Here is a 20,704-nt window from a genome sequence, read left to right as displayed (position 1 = left end):
CCTGAGTACCTGCGATTACAGGTGCCTGCCACCGTGCCCGGCTAAGTTTTGTATTTTTAGTAGAGACGAGGTTTCACCATCTTGATCAGGCTGGTCTTGAACTCCTGACCTCGTGATCCACCCACCTTGGCCTCCCACAGTGTTGGCATTACAGGCGTGAGCCACCTTGCCTGCCCAGCCTCAGCGCTGGTACTTAGTACTCAGGTGTTAACGTTCAATCCCTTGATGCCTCTTCTTTTTCCAAGGCCTGCTTCTCTTTCATAGGGATTTACATGATAAAGACTCCCCAGTCATTGTGACAATGAGGTCAAGATCCTGAATTCATTTCCATTTTGAATGAGTTTGCTTCACTCTGTTCCATGGCCTTTGAATATCTCATTAACCTTGGGATTACAGGGGGTATTGAGTGATAAATTATTGATTCTTTACTTACTGATATTTTATTGAGCATGCAAGCCATAAAGCTTCCACTGGGTTTAGAGAGATGAGCAAGACTGAGTCCCAGACACTCACAATCAGGAAGGGGAAGGGGATTGTACAGGGAATGGCAGTCAGTGCTCAGTCCAGTGACTGGCATTCCGTTACCACGGACCTTCATCCCAATCATCCTAATTATAAAATAGGTATTATCATCACATTTTAGGGAAGGAAACTGAGGCATGGAGAAGCCAAGTAATTTGGCCAAGATTGCACACTTGGTAAAGGGTATTCCAAATCTTGAATGTACCTCTATTCTGACTGATTCTTTAGTGGAAGTAAGGAGGTAACTGTCTCTGTGATGTCCCTTTAAGGAGGGGAGAATGCTTTCTCAGATGAAGGGGAAGAAGTGTTTTCATGAACTTGGACTGCTGTAACAAAATACCACAGTCTGGTGGCTTAAACAAGACATTTGTTTCTCATCACTCTGAAAGCGTGAAGTCCAAGATCAGGGTGCCAGCGTGGCTGGGTTTGAAGAGGGCTCTCTTCAGGGTTGCAGATAGCTTTGTATTTTGTACTCTTGCTGGCAGAAAGACAATGAACTCTCTCCTCTTCTTCTCATAAAGTCACTAGTCCCATCATGGGGACCCTTCTGTCATGACCTCATCTAAATTTATGTACTTCCTCAAGTCTCCATCTTCAAATTCTCTCACACTTTGGGGGTTAGGCGTTCAACATATGAATTTGAGTGAGTGAGCACATGAAGTTCATGGTAAGTAGGAAGGCTATTTATTCTAGTTAGAGGAAACGGGATTGCAAAGAAGAGCCTTGAGGGATGGTAATAACTTTTCCTTTAGAGGACTTCAGCATTTTTTCAAAATTTCTGGCAGATATAGTAGGAGAAGCCAGAATGGGAAGATTTGAACCTAGAAGGTACAGAGGGACCAGTGCCAACCGACTTGGAAAAACACAGCAAACCTAAGACTAGTGATAGCGGACTCTCCAGACAGCTGTGAATTACAATCTTGACCCTACCCTTTACTGGCTGTTTAATTTCTGGAATGTGCCTTGACCTCTCTGAGCCTCATCTGTAAAATGCAACATAGAGACTGCTGGGAAGACAGAGGAAAGAACGCGTGTGAGGGCTAAGCCATTGCCTGACTTGCAGAACCTGCTCGTTAAAAGTAGCCGCTCAGCGGGACCAGGAGTCTTACCTTTCGTAATCTGGCTGCGAATCACAGTGTCCCAGTGGGCTTTATTTTTTAAAATTTATTATAAAAAACATTTGTTTATTTTTGAGAGACAAGGGTGGCGGTGGAGGATGTCTCGTTATGTTGCCCAGGCTGGATTTGAACTCCTGGGCTCAAGTGATCCTCCTGTGTAACAGGGATTACACAGTGTGCCACGGCACCCAGCTTTATTCGGCTTTTGAAAAGACTGATGCCTGTGCCTACCCTTAGGGATCCCCATTCAGCTGGTCTGGTTTGGAATCTTAACATGGGTGTTATGTTTTGGTTCTCCAAGTGGTTCTGATATGTGGCAGCGATGGGGGCCACTGACCTGCCTCCCTTCCCTACTGAGGGAGATGCGGGCAGGCGAGGACCTTGGAGCTGGAGATTAGGCCCTGTGTGCTCACCTGGTCCCCTGGGGTGGGCACTGAGTGGCTTTGTACGCAGGACCTCAGTCCCCTCAGCTCTGTGACTTTGAGGATGCTGGTGGCGGCTGTTTCCAAGTTGCATTGGACTATTACTCCTGTTACTGCAGCCATCACCCATAGGACCACTAATACTGCAAAACCACCCTTCCCAGCACCCAGGAAGCCTCCCTCCTAACCCCCAGGCTCCTTAGAAGGAGCAAGTGAGATAATGAACATGGACGTGCTCTCAACCCTGTGTGAAGAAACCCAGGCTTCTCCTGCTTCAAGGACTTTCCCAAGGTCACTGCCAGAGTGGAAGGTGGAATCCCTCCCCCTTGTGCCCAGTGTGCTTCCTCCCTGAAGCATCTCCTGAATCGGGCAATGTTTAAGGGTGGGAGGTTAATAAACTCCATCTGATCTCAGAGTTCTTAGCGTCCAGAAAACAAATCAATGGGCCATGCTGAGCACTGGACTTTGCTTGGCATGTTCACGATTGTGGGGTTCAGATGCAGAGATACTGTACAGCCTGTCCTTCTGCTTTGGTGCAGGCACTACTGTATTTTTAGACCTGCCCGACACTGCCAAGACAAGCAGTGTATGGAGATGAAGGCCAGGCTTGCTGGCCTGCACAACAGAAGCACATTGCCTAAAGCGAGGCGACATATGCTGGCGGCCCTCATTTGCTGCGAGGGAGGTGGGGGGGAGTGGCGTGTTTTGTTTTGGCTTCATTTGGAACATTTTATAGCACTTCACACTGCGTGTGCTTGAGGATGTGTCGAAACACAGGATTAGCTTTATGAACTAGCTTTGTGGGTGTCTGAGGCAATATAGCAAGTTTTGAAAAATGAGTAACACTTAAGTTTATCTTTAAGCTGCAAATAAAATATTTACAGTTTTGTATGTACAACAAAATCACTTATCAAAACACTACAGATTTGGAATTGTGATCATTTGGGTTGACTTTTCTCTCTATACCCTCTATGAAAGAAGGTTTGTTCTGCAAATTATATTATGCAAAATCGAGAGGAAATGTTTAAATATCTTAACAGAACAAACTGGTTTTGCTTGCAAATGAAAACCCGTAGAGACACTCTTGATTCTTCCTGGTTTCCTCACCACCTGTAACAACAGTAACAGCAAAGCTTACGTCATCTCCATCCCAGCTGCTCAGCTCTGGGTCAGTCTTTTATGAGCTCCCACTTGGGTTTGCTACAATAGCCACCTTAATTAGGAATTACCTTTTCCTTGTTCTATTCTTCTTCCTGGCAGTTCATTCTCTGTATACTTTTAACAGGGATACTCTGATACCAGTTGGATTGGTATCTCTGATTAATGGTCTTGAGCACCCCCTGACACCCATGTGCTCGGGCACCGGCTCCTTGGAAGGGAAAACAAAGCCTCAACCACTTTTCCAGGTTCCCCATTTTCTCTTCCCCTCGTCCACCTGGTGGCAGCCGCAGGGAGCAGCTTCCTACCCCACGTTCCATGGAACTCTTTCCCTCTCTGATTGGCATGGCCTGGCTCCTGCCTTCTGCCCCATGAATTGTAGGCAAACGCTGAGATCCAGCACCATATGCCCTTTCTCACTGCTACTCAGCCCTGAAATCATGGCCTTTCCATGCCATTCAACACCGTCATATTCAAGCATACCTCTACTAGGTACGTTTAGTACCCAGCGTTAAGAAAAGCAAATATGCTTTTCCTTCTGGGGAAGAGAACTTGCGAGGGCAAGGATTATGTCTGACTCTGGCAGTTTTTGGTGCCTTGCACGTAGAAAGCCCTCAGCATATGTTTGCTAAATAAAGTGGCTTCTGGTTGCCAGCACTGTGCCCATTTGCTAAGCAAGCCTGGCAAGGCCCCTCTTAGAGGCCCCTGATGAGACACCAGTTTGAGTTGTTGGATGGATGTGGATGGCTTGGAATGGAACTTATTCTAAAATCAGTCACAGTTAAAACGTCAGGCTGCTTTTGCCTGTCATCTAAATTAATGAGGTTTTAGTGCATATTTTACTCTTTTTCTCTGGAAAAAGAAATACTATGGGGCTTTACTTTCCTAACTTTTTCCATTGAATTCAGAACAGATTCCCATTCTGCCACTAGCTTCTTGCCTGTGGTAATCTTCACACATGCACAAAAAGGCACGTAGATACTGCGTAAGCACACTCATACAGACACACCCACGTTAGTGTGCATCATTAATAGTCAACTTTACTTCATAGCCTTCATGGTCCTGTAGTTTTTGGTTATTTTTAAATTTCCTTCCTGAAGGATTTTTAACAGACGTTTCCCTATACTGCCTACTCACATCACTTTGAATTTGACCTTTCAGGTATACGCAAGACATGAGTTCCTTTGACCTATGCTTGAATCTGAAATTTGAATTTGTATGCAGTTAATACTCTTTCTATTATATATTTTTATGGATAAAATTGAGACATCAGGAACATAGATTTGCATTCCCTATATGCTCTGTTTAACAAACTAGACAATCTCTAATGATTCAATGACTGTTTTATTTTATTAATTTATTTATTGATTTTTTTTTTTTTTTTTGAGATGAAATCTTGCTCTGTTGCCTAGGCTGGAGTGCAGTAGCACCATCTTGGCTCACTGCAAACTCCATCTCCTGGGTTCAAGCTATTCTCCTGCCTCAGCCTCCCGAGTAGCTGGGATTACAGGCATATGCCACCATGCCTGGCTAATTTTTGTGTTTTTTGTAGAGATGGGGTTTCATCATGTGTTGAACTCCTGACCTCAAATGATCCACCCACCTCGGCCTCCCAAAGTGCTGGGATTACAGGTGTGAGCCACCGTGCCCAGCCTGTTTTATTTATAAATAAACAACAGAATACTTCTCAAATAATTACTAGAAAATACTATGTATAAAGGGAAATGTTAGAAAAATATGAAATGATATAGTTACACAGAATATGTTGATATCATATTTCAGTACACTTTTGGCCGATGATTCTCAGTCTAGATCTACTAGAATAAGGTTATGAAATAAGTTGCTAGAAAATGTAATTCCGTAAAAGTTTAATCTGTTTGGGAAAATAAATTGAATTCCCCAGAACTATTTATACAACATCTGTTGTTGGACTGATTGGCCGCCATCCTCAGTTCGGCACCTGCCCAAGGAGCTCTTCATAGGCCAGTTGACCAATTGATTGAAAAATCAACAGAACTTACTCTCTTTAAAACCAGTCTTTAATTCTTTAATCCTTTCACAGATTCACACATGCTTTCCTTTAATTATCCACATTGTGATTGTATAGATTACATGTAAATGCATTTCCATTGTAAATCTTGCTTCGTGTTCTAATAGGCACTAATAGAAGTTCAATATTATGTAGGTTAAGCATTGAACTGTATTTAATGAGACAAATGGATTTTTAGAGATGCTTCTACTAGGCACAGTCCTAAACCTTGAAAGACAAGGCTGTGTAGTTTTACAAGCTCAAATAAACAACAAGAAAACCAACTCAGTTTTCTCTGAGATACAGTCAAGATCTAAGAGATTGAAATGATATAAATTACTAACCAAACAAAAATATCCTCCAAAAATTGTATAGGTATATAAAATTATATATATATATCTAAAATATATATCATTATATATGTGTGTATACACACACACACACACCACATTTATAGCCTCTAAGGACAGTCTTTCAGTTTTCAGTGTTAATATATGTGTGTGTGTGTGCATATGTGTATGTTCTTATATATATATAGATGACTTAAAGCCTATCTCCACCCTGGATCCATGAGATTAGATGATATTTGTTAGTATCAGCCACATTGTTGACAAGACCATTTTATTACAAGGTGTCATAATTAATAATAATCATAGCAAATATACTTGAGTGCTTACTGCATACAGCCACTTTTCATATATTATATCAATGAATCCTCACTATAAGCCTACGAAAAGAATACTGCTTTCTGTATTAGAAAACTAAAGTCTATCATTGTCACACAACTAATAAGCAGACGAGCTCCCATATCATGTTTCAATTCCCAAATGCATGCACTTAATTCACTCTGTGTTGAAGATTCTCTGATTGGCTCAGTTTTGCTTCAGAGAGTGCATGAACTCTACGCAATTCTACAAGACAATTCTTTATTATGACTGAGGATTTTAATTCTGCAATTGAAGTGCAGTACCTATGAAGACTATGCAATATAATTAGCTAGAAAATAGGAAATTCCAACAAATTTTGTAATATGCTTGATGTTAGGCACTTTTGAATGTTACAGGCATAGGCAGGAAACAAAGCACATGGTGACGGCACTCAGGCATCTGACTTGGAGGCTATTTCTATGTGATCAAAGCTCTCTAGGCAGCCAAGGCCCTCCCTTCCTTTAAATGCCAATCTGTGGTTCCTGCCTTGTGCGGGGGATTCAGAATCAAAAGCTGGGCTCCTTTGCTAGAGCAATTGAAAGGGCAGGGATTCGCAGTGGTCAGGAATGACAGCAGCTCTGGGGTGCATTGTTCCCCACTTCTGTCTTACTCTCTGTTTCTTCCTCTCCCTCATCGTGAGTCTCCTCCTTTTCTTACATCCCCTCTGCTGCCCGCTGCCTTGAGGCTCCGGCTGCTTCCTCTGCCCTCTGTGCGACCTGGTTCAGGATCGCTGAGCCCTTGGCTTCCCTGGCTCATCTGGACCTGGACCGGGCTATCAGTGCCTCCCGTGAGCTTCTGCTCTGCTGCTCATCACCTTGGTTTCTCAGTGTTCTGGTTCCTAGGGGATCACAGGGATGATTCCAACTCATCTTTTCAAACTGTTCTTCAGAAGGCATGGGTCAGAGGTCACCTGGCTTTGTGTCAGGTGTCTGCTCCCATTTACTGATGTTTTAGGTTTGTAGGAGTAGAGTCATGTGATATGGAACGTGACTACTGCCTTTTTAGGAGGTAAATGGACAGAAAACGTTCCCATGGGAGATGGTATGAGAACTTTGTAGAACTTTCTGTATCAGTAGTTTACTTTGCCCGAACATGACTACTACACTCTAAGCTATCATTTAAAGAGATGTTCCATCCTCAGTGGCACATCAGAAACAGTGTACAGCCATCCAGTTGTCCCACAGCATCCTTGGATAATCCTCAGGGACCCATCCCCCTGAGGATATTAGAATCTGTGAACACTCAAGTCCCTGATATAAAATGGCATAGTATTTGCATATAACCTATGCACATCCTCCTGTATACTTTAAATCATCTCTAAATTGCTTCTAATATCTACTACAATGTATGTACTAAGTAAATTGTTGTTATATTGTACTGTGTTAACATTTGTATGATTTTTATTGTTGTGTTGACATTTTTTGTGGTGTTTTTCCTAAATATTTTTGATCGATGGTTGGTTGAATCCACAGATGCAAAACCCAGATACAGAGGGCTAACCATACAAGCTAAGGGAAAGAATGCATTTTCCTGTTGCTGAACACAAGACCCCCTGCTGTGCAGTGATAATGCAATCTTGATAATAATAGCAGTAAAAGCCACCACACGTGGTGGCTCATGACTGTAATCCCTGCCCTTTGGGTGGAGGAAGCAGGAGGATGCTTTGAACCCAGGAGCTTGAAGCTGCAAGGAGCTATGATCGCACAACTGCATTCGAGCCTGTATGACAAAGCAAGACTCTGTCTCAAAAAGAAAAAAAAAAAAAAGAAACGCCTTTTACTGGTTTCTTATTATATGCCACAGACTTCACATACTTTGTAAGTCATTCTACTAATGGCTCTAAAGGATAGACGCAAACATCCCTGTTTTACAGGAAGAGAGACTTCTGGGAGCGTCAGTAACTGGCCCAAAGTTACCTTGAAGGAAAGTGGTGAATACTCAGGTCCCTCTGATTCCAACACCTATGTTTTTCTACTGTATTAATCTGATTTTTAAAATTCTAACCCATATCTTTTAAAGGAACTAAGACAAGAAATAGAGTCTACTTTATTTACATGGATATTAACCAGTTCTGCTGCTCTTCCTCCATTTCTAAAGTGTCACGTGCGCTCTGGTGTCATTTCTCTTCAGCCTAAAGAACTTCCTTCAGCATTTCCTGTAGAACAGGTCTGCTGGTAACACATTCTACGCTTTCCTTCTTCACAAATGGCTTTATTTTACCCTTATTTCTAGAAGATATTTTCACCACGTGCAGAATTTTAGTTGAAGGTCTTTTCTTTCAGCACCTTAAAAATGTTTTCCCACTGTCTTTTGGCCTCCGTCATTCTTGACGAGAAAGTTAGAGTCTTGGGATTGTTTCGGCATATGTTTTATGTCATGATTTTTTCCTCTGGCTGCTTTCCAGACTTTTTCTTTGCTACGGGCTTTTGGTAATTTTTTTACTATGTGTCTTGACTAATTTATTGGGGGAGTTTATTATCTTTTGGAGTTTGCTGAGTGTGAGTGTCCTGTATCTATAAATTTGTGTTTCATCACATTTGGAAAGTATATCTAAATCATCTTTGGGTTGGCTGTCTCTTTGATAATTGATCAGATTTTCATTATTTGTTGGTATGTCAAGTAATTTCAGGTTATATCCTGGACACCTTCAATTTTATGTTGTCAAAATTCAACGTGTTAAATTCACTGGAGAATTCACTGTTAAAATTCTCTGGATAATGTTGATTTTTTTAAATTTTATTGTTTTTTTTCAGCAGGCAATCAACCAACCCAATCTGTCCCTTTCTTCTGTGGTGGCAGTTTCAATGTCAATTCAGTTTTCAAAGTCTATGTGATGCTCTTGGTGCCCTGCACCCCGGGGCTCACACTACTCAGGGCTTGCTCTGGAACCTGGATGGTCTTCAAACTGTAATTTGGTTCTCAAAGACTTTGCTATGCTTCTTGGTCTATTTCCTGTGCATGTGCAACTTGGGGGTACACTTGGTCCTTGTGTAGGTTCAAACATAGAATTTTAGAGTCTTTTCTTTAGCTCTTTTCTCTGTGAGATTTTGTTTACACCCTCTGGGTCCTCGGACCGCTTCCCAGTTTCTCTGGCCAGAAAGGTTGAATTCTGAGTTGTGGCTTCCTGTGCTGTGGCACATTTCCATGCAGCCGTGACACACAGCAAGCAGCAAGAGAAAAGGGAAAAAGCATAACCATGATTCCTCCCTCCTCTTTGCACAATGAGGGCTCCTTTTTGTGGTTCCTCTATCTAGAGGGTTGGGTCATCATTTGGGATCTTAAGTGCCCACACCTCCACTGGGGCAGCAGTGCAGACCTGTATTTAAAGCTGATCTGGAGGCAGGACTAAGGGAATAAAAAGAGGAAAAAATAAACATGGAGATTTACTCTGGCTTTCAGGGGCCTATTTTCCTAGATTTCTAGGAAATGAATTCAACTAAAGATTTTTGTTATTCACACCTTTTACACAGTTTCCAGTTGGCTTACCTTCAGGCCAAATCCATGAGGAAAAAAAAGAAGAAAATCAGATAACTCTTTGCAACTTCATCTTTTGTTAAGACTTGACTTTCCTTCTCACCCCACTTGCTATTATTTACTTTCACTCCTTATATGGTTGCTTGTCATACTTACCTAGTTTTAGTTGTGATCAGTGCAGCCGTGGAATGAATTTCTTATTCTCTGAGCTGCTTCTTGTTAGTAGTTATTATACCCCTAGCACTTGGCATGGAAGCTGTCCTGTGAAAGATAACCTCAACCTATTTCTAGATGAAGTAAATGAAAATGTAAAATGTGAGACTCACCAATTGCCTAATAAACTGTGGAAGGACAAGGACAGCAAATATTTGGCCCACACTCTGCAACTCTTGATTTCCATACTCAACATTAGTATCTCTTCACTGCCCTGTTCCCTGCTGAATCTGAATACAACTGCAGAATGTTGTCTGACACAGCAGCCCTGGAAACCATGCCAAGTGGCCAGCATTGGTATGGGAAGTGAAAACCTATCAGGTATTTCTGTCTTCAGGACTTGGTTATTCATATAAAAATCTGAGCCTTCCTTTTCCATTTAACCGAGGTGACTCCTCTTCTCAAATTTCCATCGTCCCATCTTCTTTCCTCTAAGACTCCAGTTGGTTGATAGATTTCTTCTTTGCCAGGAAGGTGTGTTGAGGAAAAACATTCTTTGCCTTCTTATCAAGTTTTATATTTTCTTAAAATATAACTTGACTAATATGTTTCACTAAGCATTCCCCCATCTATACCATCAAGAATTTATTTTATCATGTTAGCCTTTTGGAAACGATGAATTTGGTTAAGGTTGGTAATTATCCAACTCAAAAATGATTGTAGAATTCCTTTTTGTTTGATTACCGTATGTCACCAAACCTGCTATCTATTTTTCACCAGCTGTACCATTAACTTAGCCTTGCTTGTCCTTGATGCCTATAGACTTCTATACCTCTCATTTTGAATCTTTCTAAGTGAAAATATTAATAGAAAGAGGTAGGCCTTAAATAAATCTGATTTAAATTCTCAGATTTGCTTGGAAAGCATAGCTAAACAAACTTCTTTTATGGTTTTGCTTGTCATTTTTTATTGCCTTAGACTATTTTCTATAGAGCCAACAATCTAAATAGAAGCAGATATTTTTGTTGTGGTTAGGGGCTTGGGGTGACTGTTATCAGCTCTCAGAGATAATCATGGTGCAAATATATCTTAGCAGAAGATGTGAGGCAGTGTTTGTAAATAATGTGAATGCCTTTACATGTGTTTGGACCTTCGGTGTGAAACACTTCTATGCTATCCGAGTGGGCACTTAAATGGGGGAACTCTTTAGAAGCAAGAACCTTAGGTCTTCTTGCTTCTAAAGTGGAAAATCTTGATGGAAAAAAAGAGCTCCCACAGTATATTAAGCTTGTGTGTGGTACAAACATTGAGCAAGAGGAGTTGATTGAAAGTCACGAACACGGACATCACTGATTCCAAGGTCATCTGATAAAATCTCCTGTTTGTTGAGACCCATCCCTGGCATTCTATCTAGCAGTGCCCATGGCTGAAATTAGAAAAATGAAGACGAAAGCAACTGATTGTGTGGCAATCTGCTGTATCCATAATCTACGTGTATTTTTCTTTCTTTTCTCTTTTCCTCCTGGGGGCTCCAGTTTACCGCGGTTTTTGGGCAGTCCTGATGCTCCTGGGGGTAGTTGCTGTAGTCATCGCAAGCTTTCTGATCATCTGTGCGGCCCCCTTCGCCAGCCACTTTCTCTACAAAGCTGGGGGAGGCTCCTATATTGCTGCAGGTACGTACAGTTAAGTGGGTATGACTTTCAGCCATGGTTTTTCTTCATGTCTTTCAATTTTTCGTTTCTATATTCAGGCAACAGCCTTCTAGTAACAGTAACACAATAATATTTGTATACAATACTTCTTGAACACGAACTAATAATATTTGTATACAATACTTCTTGAACACAAACTAATAATATATGTATACAATATTTCCTGAACACTATGTGTCAGACACTTTCCAGGGACTTTCCATTTTCCACATGCTGACACATTTAGCCATCATGATAGTCTCTGCTCACTGTAAGCCCATTATTATAAAGAGGAGAACACTGAGGCTTAGAGGAGAAAACTCTGTCACTGACTCACTCCAAGGTGCGCAAGAGGCTGTTAACCTCTTACCCTATTAATTTGCCGTCTGTAAATGGGGATTGTAACGTATGTCTCTGTAACATGTCAGGTTGTGATATGGGCAGGTATTTTCTGAGCTCTTCAAAGATAGCCCCGTGATGATATTTATGACAAACACACACTCTTGATTTATCATAGGTACAAAAATATTTTTCTACATCATCACCATTCATTTTCTTAATTGTTTGTTCATGCCAGGTGTGGTGGCTCACACCTGTAGTCCCCGTACTTTGGGAGGCTGAGGTGGGTGCATCACTTAGGTTAGGAGTTTGAGAACAATTAATTAATTAATTGTGGTTCACGTGAATTATCTGAATATATTATTTTCTGTGTGAAGCTTGCATTTATTTTAGTCTGGTTTCTAACTTATTTGATTCCTGCTAAAATGATCACACTGCAAATAGAAAAGTAATTTGAAGAGGTGGCACCATAGTGACAGTTGAAGGAAAGGAACAGAATGGAAAGGATTGTTGTCCTTCTAATCTTTGGAAAGATAGCTTGTGACGCTGCCCAGTGTCACTTCATCAGTGCTCAGGTAACAACAATACTTTCTGCATAAGATGGTGCTTAATTCTGTAGAGGGAATAAAAAGAATAATCAGATCTAGATCCTGTGTTTTATAGGGGCCAAGAGGAACAGAAGTTTCCCTGAAAAATCGACTTGCAAAAGGCAGATTAATTGAAGAAAAGGCATACATATTTATTTAACATGTATACACGGCAGCTTTGAGATTGAAGACCTAAAAAGATATGGGCAAATTGTCTAGTTTTATGCTTATGTTCCACGAAGGATAGGCAGCTGTGTAGAAATGATTGGACAAAAAGGGTGGGATCTAATGGTCATAGACGAGTGCGGAACCCAGCGAGGCCTGTCTGTTTAGCTTCTTCTTGGCCTCTGAGCAGCACGCCTGCCTTCCGGGTGTGGGGCAGGACCCTCTCTGGAATTGGGATCTTATGACCTATTGGCAAACAACGTAGGTCAGGTCATTCCTTTGAGGCCAGTTTTTACCCAGAAAGGTGGAGGGAGAGTTAGAGTCATATGTTCAGGTTTCATGGCTGGCTTTGGGGAAAGGAGTTCTGGTTTCTATGATTCACCTTTGTGGAGAGGGGTGCCTTTATGGTTTCTAAGGCCAGCCTCGGGAGAGAACAGGGCTGGGAGGCAGGAGGGCAGGAGAAGGTCAAAGGAAAACTTTTGCTTCTGAGGCTGCTCCTGGGGCTTCATTTTGGGGTTTTGTTTCCTGAGCCCCAACAGTTTAAAGAGCTCAGAAAAATCTCACTCTGAGAAGAAGAACCCTGTTTAAACCATTCTTTTGTCTTTTATTTCAACTGTTTTCTTTCACTGGATTTAGCCATTAAAGCTCTTCATTACAAAAGCCTTTTGTATTGAGATGTAATCAACATACAGCCTACCATTTTGATGTGTATAATTCAGCGTAGGGTTTTAGGATGTTCACAGAGTTGTGCAAGAATCATCACTATCTGATTTCAGAATATTTTTATTACTCCACAGAGAAACCCTGTTTTTTGTTCTCCTTCTCTCCTGACCAGCTCTAAGAAACCTCTAATCTACTTTCTATCCGTATGAGTTTGCCTATTCTGAATATTTCCTATGAATGAAATCACACAATATGTGGACTTTTGTGTCTGGCTTTTTTCACTTAGATCTGAGAAATTATAATCCCTGCTGCTTGAATTCATAATTCCTAGGACCAGATCCCATATCCTTATATCCCTTAAAGCTGTGCATCTTCTTGGCCAAATATGTTTTTCTCACCCAAACTGCACTTTACCCTTTTCCTTTTCAAAGTTCTAATGAGGGTACATATTTTTCTATGGTCTTCCCAGAAATAACAGTGCTCTATTTACATGTGTAAATATTTGTTTCTTCTTTTTCCTTGCTTTTTTTTTTTTTGTAACCACATTTTTTCAATAGAGGGAACATGTAATAACCATAGTTTAGTGATAATGTATTATGGGCAGCATGGTTGTTTTAAACTCAGAACTGCTTTGATCCTGGTTTTGGTCCCGGTTTTTGGACAATTTGTGTGTGTGTGTGTGTGTGTGTGTGTGTGTGTTTGCGTTTGTGTGTTTAGTAGCTTTGAAAAAAATTGTTGGTCTTTTTCCATTTTGCAATTTGTGCAAGAAAGCAATATATGCGAAGAATTATGTTTGGCTGAGAACTGTGTAGGAGGATAAAGCATTTAATGTACTCATATATCCATACACCTGTAACTGGTAGATTTTTTCTTTTTGCCTTTATTATTATTTTTAATTGACACTTAATAATTGTACATGTCAGATTTTTAAAAAATGAACCTTGTGTTGCTTATGGTAAAGGGCCAAGTGTTTCCTTGCTCAGCACTTCATGCAAAAGCCCCGAGCAGTTCTGAGGTGTCCAAGGTGTTGAGGGAGCCCATTTTCAAAGCCATGAAACTGGATGATTCAGAGGACATTTACTTTACATTTGACTTTTATTATAATTTCCTTTGTGGCACTGTTATGGGAATCAGGAGGACCAGAGAGACCTCAGGGTAAAGGAGGAGGATTTTACTGAGTGCACTCAGATCCAGTGGATTAACATCCTGAGACTGGGCCCAGAACAAAGACAGCTCTTGAACTTTATACACACTTCAAAAAGGGGGTGGGCTAGCTTGAAGCAGGCTTTCAGTGGCATGAAAGCAATGAAACAGAGGCAGAACAGAGACAGTTAATCAAATTGTGGCCGGTGTGTAACTCAGGATTACATATGATGGTTGCTATGCAGCCCAGATGGCTGTTATCTAGGTTTGCTCTAGTGTCTAGCATGGGCTTATCTCATAACCTTCGCTATGGCACCCAGATGGCTGTCGTTTGGGCCTGCTCAGGCTTCTCATGACCTTCATCATGCCGCTTAGATAAAACAAAATACTTGAAGTTACGAGTTACAGAGAACAGGAATCTATAAACTCATACTAAAAAGAGAAAGGAAAATTTGTTTTTCTTCTCCCTTTGCTGAGGGAGTGCTGGGAGAGTCTCCAGAGCACGTTCTTTGTGTCCTGGCTTCTCAGATAGTGTTTATTGAGGCTTTTCCTGGGTCTGGGCTATGCCTGTTGCTGCCCTAATACAGGAAAGCTTATTTATTTTTCTACTTAATTTTATTTTTCTTTCTTTAATTTCCGCCTCAGTACAATTCTACATTGTTTGTGTATGGCCATTTGTTTACCAAGAGCAGGGAGAGCTACCCTGTCGCATGGGATGGAATGTGACTGGTCACTCCTTCCAGAGGCTCCCATGCCAGCCCTGGGCCAGCACATTGAGCTTTGCCCACAACTAGGAGCAGGTGCAGCCTGGGCTCAGGCTTGTGGTGGCTGCTTTTTCAATGTCACAAACAGAATTGGACGCTGTCTGTATTTTTGGGCAGATGGTGTTAGGGAAGGGCAGAGCTAAATTTTCTATGGCCATTGCTGGGTGTGTGCACATAGGAAGACTCTTTGGCATCAGCAGCCCTGTGTTTAGACATTCCATGCATGGCAGAGGGATGCTTATATCAGGGCTGTGGGGTAGGAGGGATGGAGCCCATGGTATTCCCTTTGCTAGGTCAACAGGCTCAGAGCAAGGCTCAGAAGGCTTGGAAGGTGGATACTGCTTCTCCCTACACTTGGACAGAGACTTCCTCAGGCAGGCCAGGCCACCTGTTTCCAGGGGAGTCAGTTCTGGGCAAAGTGTAGTCATTGTCAGGACAATGACCCTCAGCCATAACTGTTTCAGCGAGTGATCACACACCTCTGCAAGATCTCAACTGCCCCCGTTTGTTTTAATGTGGACTCACAGAGAAGTCTTAGATACAAATGGGTTGTCACACATCTCCTCCTGCCCCATGGCATTGAATGTGATAGGAAAGATGCAGGAAGTGTTAGGATACGTAGGCATGGCATTCTCAACATTGGCTTATATGAAGAAAATTACCGTAAAGCTGAATAGTCATAATCCCTGGGCAAAGCAACATCAACACAGCAATTTCTGTACATGAGCAGGACATCTACGTGTGTGAAATGAGTAAGGATGTGGCCTGGACACTCAGGACACTGGCATTGGGAGATCAGCCATAAAATTCACTATCTTACCAGCACATCAAGGTAGAAACATTTTTCTGCCATAATTGAAGTAGCCTTTTCTTAAATGGCAAAGTGGGATGTGTGTGGAATTTTGCTGCAGAAAGTAGAAACAGAGTCTCTCTGGGTGGAGGAGACTGCAGAGCTCTGAACCTTGGGCTAAATCCTTTGTTAGACTCTCAGGCTGGTGAGACTACCTGGACATCTCGAGAGTAGAAGGATTCAAGCAGCCCCTATACCAGGTCCAGGGTGTGCTCATGGAAGCAAAGGGTGTCTTTGCAGTGTACCTTAGTCCCTTGAAACACCACAGAGGCCAAGTTACATCTTGATTCCTGTATGTGCCTGCTTGCTCTGCACCATTCCGTGAGGACAAGGTGAGCTCTTTGTCCCAGACAAGGTGAGCTCTTTGTCCCAGACAGCTGCTTCACAAGCTACTGCCTCTCACCAGGGAGATGAGCAGGGCTGGTTGGGATGAATTGTGTGAATCCTCTGCCATGTGTGGCAAAAAGCCTGAAGCACAGCTGTCTGCAGCTCACCCATCTTTCCTGCTCTGGAGGCAGTGCTTTCTGTAAGTGTAGGGTTGGAAACACTTAATCTAGTGTAGGAAAGGTCAATAGATAGAAAGGGAATAGAAAGTCCCCATCTCTAGCAAGTTAGACTGACTTAAAAGGAAGTGGGATTTGTGGTTTGTTTTCCTTTTTTCTTTTCAGAAGATCAAGAGAAATGGCAATAGCCCATCAGTAAACCGCATTTATTTGCAACTAAGATAAGAGAGATATGATGGACACTTAATACGTAACTCAGGATTTTTTCTCCTTAATCCTAGCAAAAACAGCTCGCAGAAACCAAGGGACGTAGTTCAGGTGCTCATTTTCCTTTGGCTGAGACTGAGCATGTGGCTCACAGAGGCTCCTCGTGTTTTCCTCCAGGTAAAGGAGGATGTGGCAGCCATCAGAGCAGAAGAGTGTGTGGGGCAAGGCAAGAGCAGGACAGCTTAGGAAGAACTGTCAACAGCCTGGAGGCAGTCTGTCTACACCTGCATGCAGGTGCAGCCCTGCCATCCACACCTGCAGGCACACACAGCCCTGCTGTCTACTCCTGCTGTCTCCACGTCCATCCAGTGAAAGATCTGGGCTATAAACAGCTGCCCACTGTGGACAAGCCCAGGGATCTCCCTGGTAGGGGCTGGCCAAGGCGTGGCTACAGTGGCTTTTCTTTTTTTCTTTTTTCTCCTTCACATTTTAGTTTTTTTAAATTATTTTATTTTTTTAAAAACGATTTTTCCATAGGTTATTGGGGTACTGGTGGTGTTTGGTTACATGAGTAAATTCTTTAGCAGTGGTTTGTGAGATTTCGGTGCACCCATCACCCGAGCAGTATACACTGCACCCTATTTGTAGTCTTTTATCCCTTGTCCCCTTCTACCCTTCCCCCCAAGTCCCCAAAGTCCATTGGAGCATTGTTAGGCCTTTGTGTCCTCATAGCTGAGCTCACACATATCAGTGAGAACATACAATATTTAGTTTTCTGGTCCTGAGTTACACCTAGAATAATAGTCTCCAACCTCGTCCAGATCGCTGTGAATGCCTTTAATTCATTCTTTTTAATGACTGAGTAGTATTCCATTGTGTATATGTACCACAGTTTCTTTATCCACTTGTTGATTGATGGGCATTTGGGTTGGATCCACTACAGGGTTTTTTTGTTTGTTTGTTTGTTTGTTTGTTTTTAAGCTTCTCTGACTTTCCCTGGTATGTGACAAGTAGGCTTTCAGGAGAAAATCAAAAGTATAGCTTCCCAATAGGAAACCAAATATTTCACTTGAGTTCAGAACTTAACATATTCAGAGCTCTGGTGTGTGGGAGGTAGGTGGGAAAAAAAAAGTAGTTAATACAAACTATTTGTTACTGATATGCCAGCCAGATGCACCTCTTGTGGTAGACTTAGTGTCTTCAGTTTTGATGATCAAAAGGCCCAGGTACACTAGATCTGCCTTCTAAACAGGAGTGTAGACTAGTAACACTCATATTTCGAAAAGTACCTGCTTTGTAGACTCGCTTTGTGCCTTCCATTGGCACTGTTGGGATATGTCTAAAAAAAAAAACTGTCATCCAGTTACTGATCCTATTATAATGTGAGAACACCTTCCTTCAGATTTTAATGTGGATTTGCCAACATCCTTGGTCTGACATTTTCCATAAATGTCAAATGCCAGCGTTAGTCAGCCTTGCTTAATATTATATAGAAAAGAGATGTGACGGCTTTTATTTACACAAATATTTTAAATGTTATTACTTTTCTTTCTCTGATTCTTCCTTGCAAGTTTATTTACCCTGCATTCCTCTTCAGTGGAAATGTGTCTAACTGGTTGTTAGAATCCGTTTTAAATGGGGCAGTAATATGGGAGAAAATGAGGAAATCAAATCCCAAAGCCTGCTCCTTAAGTCTGGAACATCTTAGTTGGGTGAAGGCCATGAATGGGAATGAGAATGTGAAGAGAGGAGACACAGAGCCATTTCTTTGGAGAGAGAAATTGCTTCCCTGTAAGAGTCCACCCAACCTGATGGACCTTGTTGTCCACCCAACCTCCAACCTTGTTGGAGATGTTCTGGGTCACGGTCTAACTCCTGCCCAGATAAATCGCCATCTCAGGAATACCTTTGGTGGAGCTTTTCTGAACAATCTTAAACTTCAAACTTGAATAAATGCTTCCCCACACTCCTGTCATCCCCTCAAAATAAAAGTAAGTGCTGTTTTTCTAAGAAGTAAGGTGACAGGCCTGGCAAACAAACGTTTTTACTCATATGACATAGTGAGGCATAATTAATCTTTATCCTGAAAGAGGGCTTTCAGATGTGCAAAGTGACAAGATTATTTATTTCTCTGAACCGAGTGTGGTGGTGGTGCCTGCAGTCCCAGCTACTCAGGAGGCTGATACAGGGGGATTGCTTGAGTCCAGGAGTTCGAGGCTGCAGTGAGCTATGACCACACCACTGTACTCCAGCCTGGCAGAGGGAGACCCTGTCTCTAAACAAAACAAAACAAAACAAAAAAACATACTGTCTCTGGTCTGGAATTAGGTTTTGTCACAGTGGAAAGGCAGACCAAGTTTCCATAAGCTTTATTCTCCTTTTTCAAAATATGTGTCTCGTTACTATCTACTATTTACTCAGTACTAAGGGATTTAATTTCTTTGCAAATATTTCCTTTCATTGAAAAGCATCCTATCCCCCAAATGGTTACTTTGCTCAGAACTAACTAGCAGTGAGTGGCCAAAAAAATATTGTATTGTTTTTTTCGCTAAGTTTTATAATTTTTTTTTTTTTCTGAGACTTTTGTTTTCTTTACATTTTTGTGTATGGAAAGACAAACCTAATGTGCTTGACCTAGGCTAAGAGTCTGTCCTAGAAAGAATTTTTACTTCCTAGAAGTAAAGGGCTGATGGGCAGGGGAAGGCGGTTGGCTTGACTGGACTCTCAAAGAAGAAGTTGTCCTCAATACAAACGAGCTTGAGCCTGGATTCACCTTCTGTTCTTGGCAAAACGTTTTGTCATGGGACTATGGGGTGACTGGTGCCACCTCGTGGAAAGTTCCAGAAAGACACTGGGAGATGCATTGGAGGTCATCATTCCCTTACTCCTCTGAAATCTCAGGACTAGAAGACACCACAGCGAGTTTATTCTTCTGCCTCTTGGCCTGTCCTGAGATAGTCCAGACACATGAGAATCTCTGATGCTTTAGAAGATTTTAGAGAGTAACATTTGCTAACCATTAGCAGGAGCTCGTGCCAAAGTTTAATAATAATAATAACAAAATTAGCCAATGCTTACTAGGTGTTTGTCATGTTCCGGGCACTGTTTTCAGTGCTTTTCCTCTGTTCGGTCCTCATGACTGCTTTCTGAGGTAGACACTTGCATCCTGTCTATTTTACCAATGAAGAAACTGAGACAGAACAGTGCGAACATTGCTCAGGGTTATTCATTAAAGTGTAAAGTGTGAATCTTTGAGGCAGGATTTGAACCAGGACAGTCAGAATCCAAGGGTGTGCCCTCAATCACATCCTACTTCCTGAAACTCAATTCTTGTGAATAAATATTTCCTTGGCATTAGATAAAACTCTCCTTTTCAGATTAAACCCCTAATTACTTGTAGAAATAGATAAACCCCCATGATCATTCTCTGTTAATAATTGCTTCACAGTAGAGTACAGAGCACTGGGTATGCAGGATGTTTAATGATAAAAATTATATGACAATCTAAGAAAGTCATAAGTGTTTGAGAAACTCAATCAGAATTTTATATATATAGTTGACTAAATCAAACTATGAGTCCAGAAAATGAAAGGGAAGAGGCAATTAATGTATTTGGAAAGTAGAATGCTGAAGTGTGTGCAGCAATGAGCGTTTGGAAATCAGAAAGGTGTAATCATGATATAACAGCAGGAAGAATTAAGGCTGTCTCAGAAAATTGAAGAAAAAATGGAAAACAAGTCTGAGAAAATGAAGAATGGGGATAAAGAATGTGCACGATTATGCATTCGTTGTTCTATAATCTGAAGCATGATTTTATGAGAAAACAATAGCATACTAATGTAAAGAAGAGCAAACTAGTTTTTCAAAAACACAAGTTTAAATCATTTAAAATAACTTCTAGCTTTTCTCAGAAAGACTGTCTAAATATTTTAATGGATGCAATAATATTTATGAGACTACTTTGAAAGCGCATTACAATACTATGACAAATATTACTCTTTAGCGAATGCAGAAGTGGCAAATTTCCCTTTTCCCAGAATGTAATATGGTGAAAGTTAAGAGTGTATGTTGGACTCTGGAATGCACCTGTGATCCTCGATCACGCTGCGCTAATCCTCATATTTTGTCCTTTAGCAAGACACAGAGATTTCACAGAAGTAGAGAAAGCCCTCAGACACTGCGGTTTTTAAGGTTTCTCATTGTCAAAGT

General features: G+C 41.5%; 1 protein-coding gene across 4 annotated transcripts in view; it reads left to right on the top strand.

The window, feature by feature from the left end:
* Positions 1-20,704, top strand: part of LOC105490129 (transmembrane protein 182) — an 88,325-nt gene that overhangs the window by 52,259 nt on the left and 15,362 nt on the right. For 2 of the 4 annotated variants that reach the window (XM_011755512.3, XM_011755510.3), the window contains exon 4: positions 11,119-11,256. The exons of the other annotated variants lie outside the window; for them this stretch is intronic. In XM_011755512.3, coding sequence (XP_011753814.1) covers positions 11,119-11,256 — 138 coding nt within the window. The remainder of the gene's footprint in view (positions 1-11,118; positions 11,257-20,704) is intronic. 4 annotated transcript variants of the gene reach the window in all.

This window comes from Macaca nemestrina, chromosome 13 (assembly GCF_043159975.1).
Source record: "Macaca nemestrina isolate mMacNem1 chromosome 13, mMacNem.hap1, whole genome shotgun sequence".
Taxonomy (NCBI): Eukaryota; Metazoa; Chordata; class Mammalia; order Primates; family Cercopithecidae; genus Macaca; species Macaca nemestrina.
Note: the sequence above shows the minus strand (reverse complement) of the source record. Positions and strands in the feature narration are given on the sequence as shown.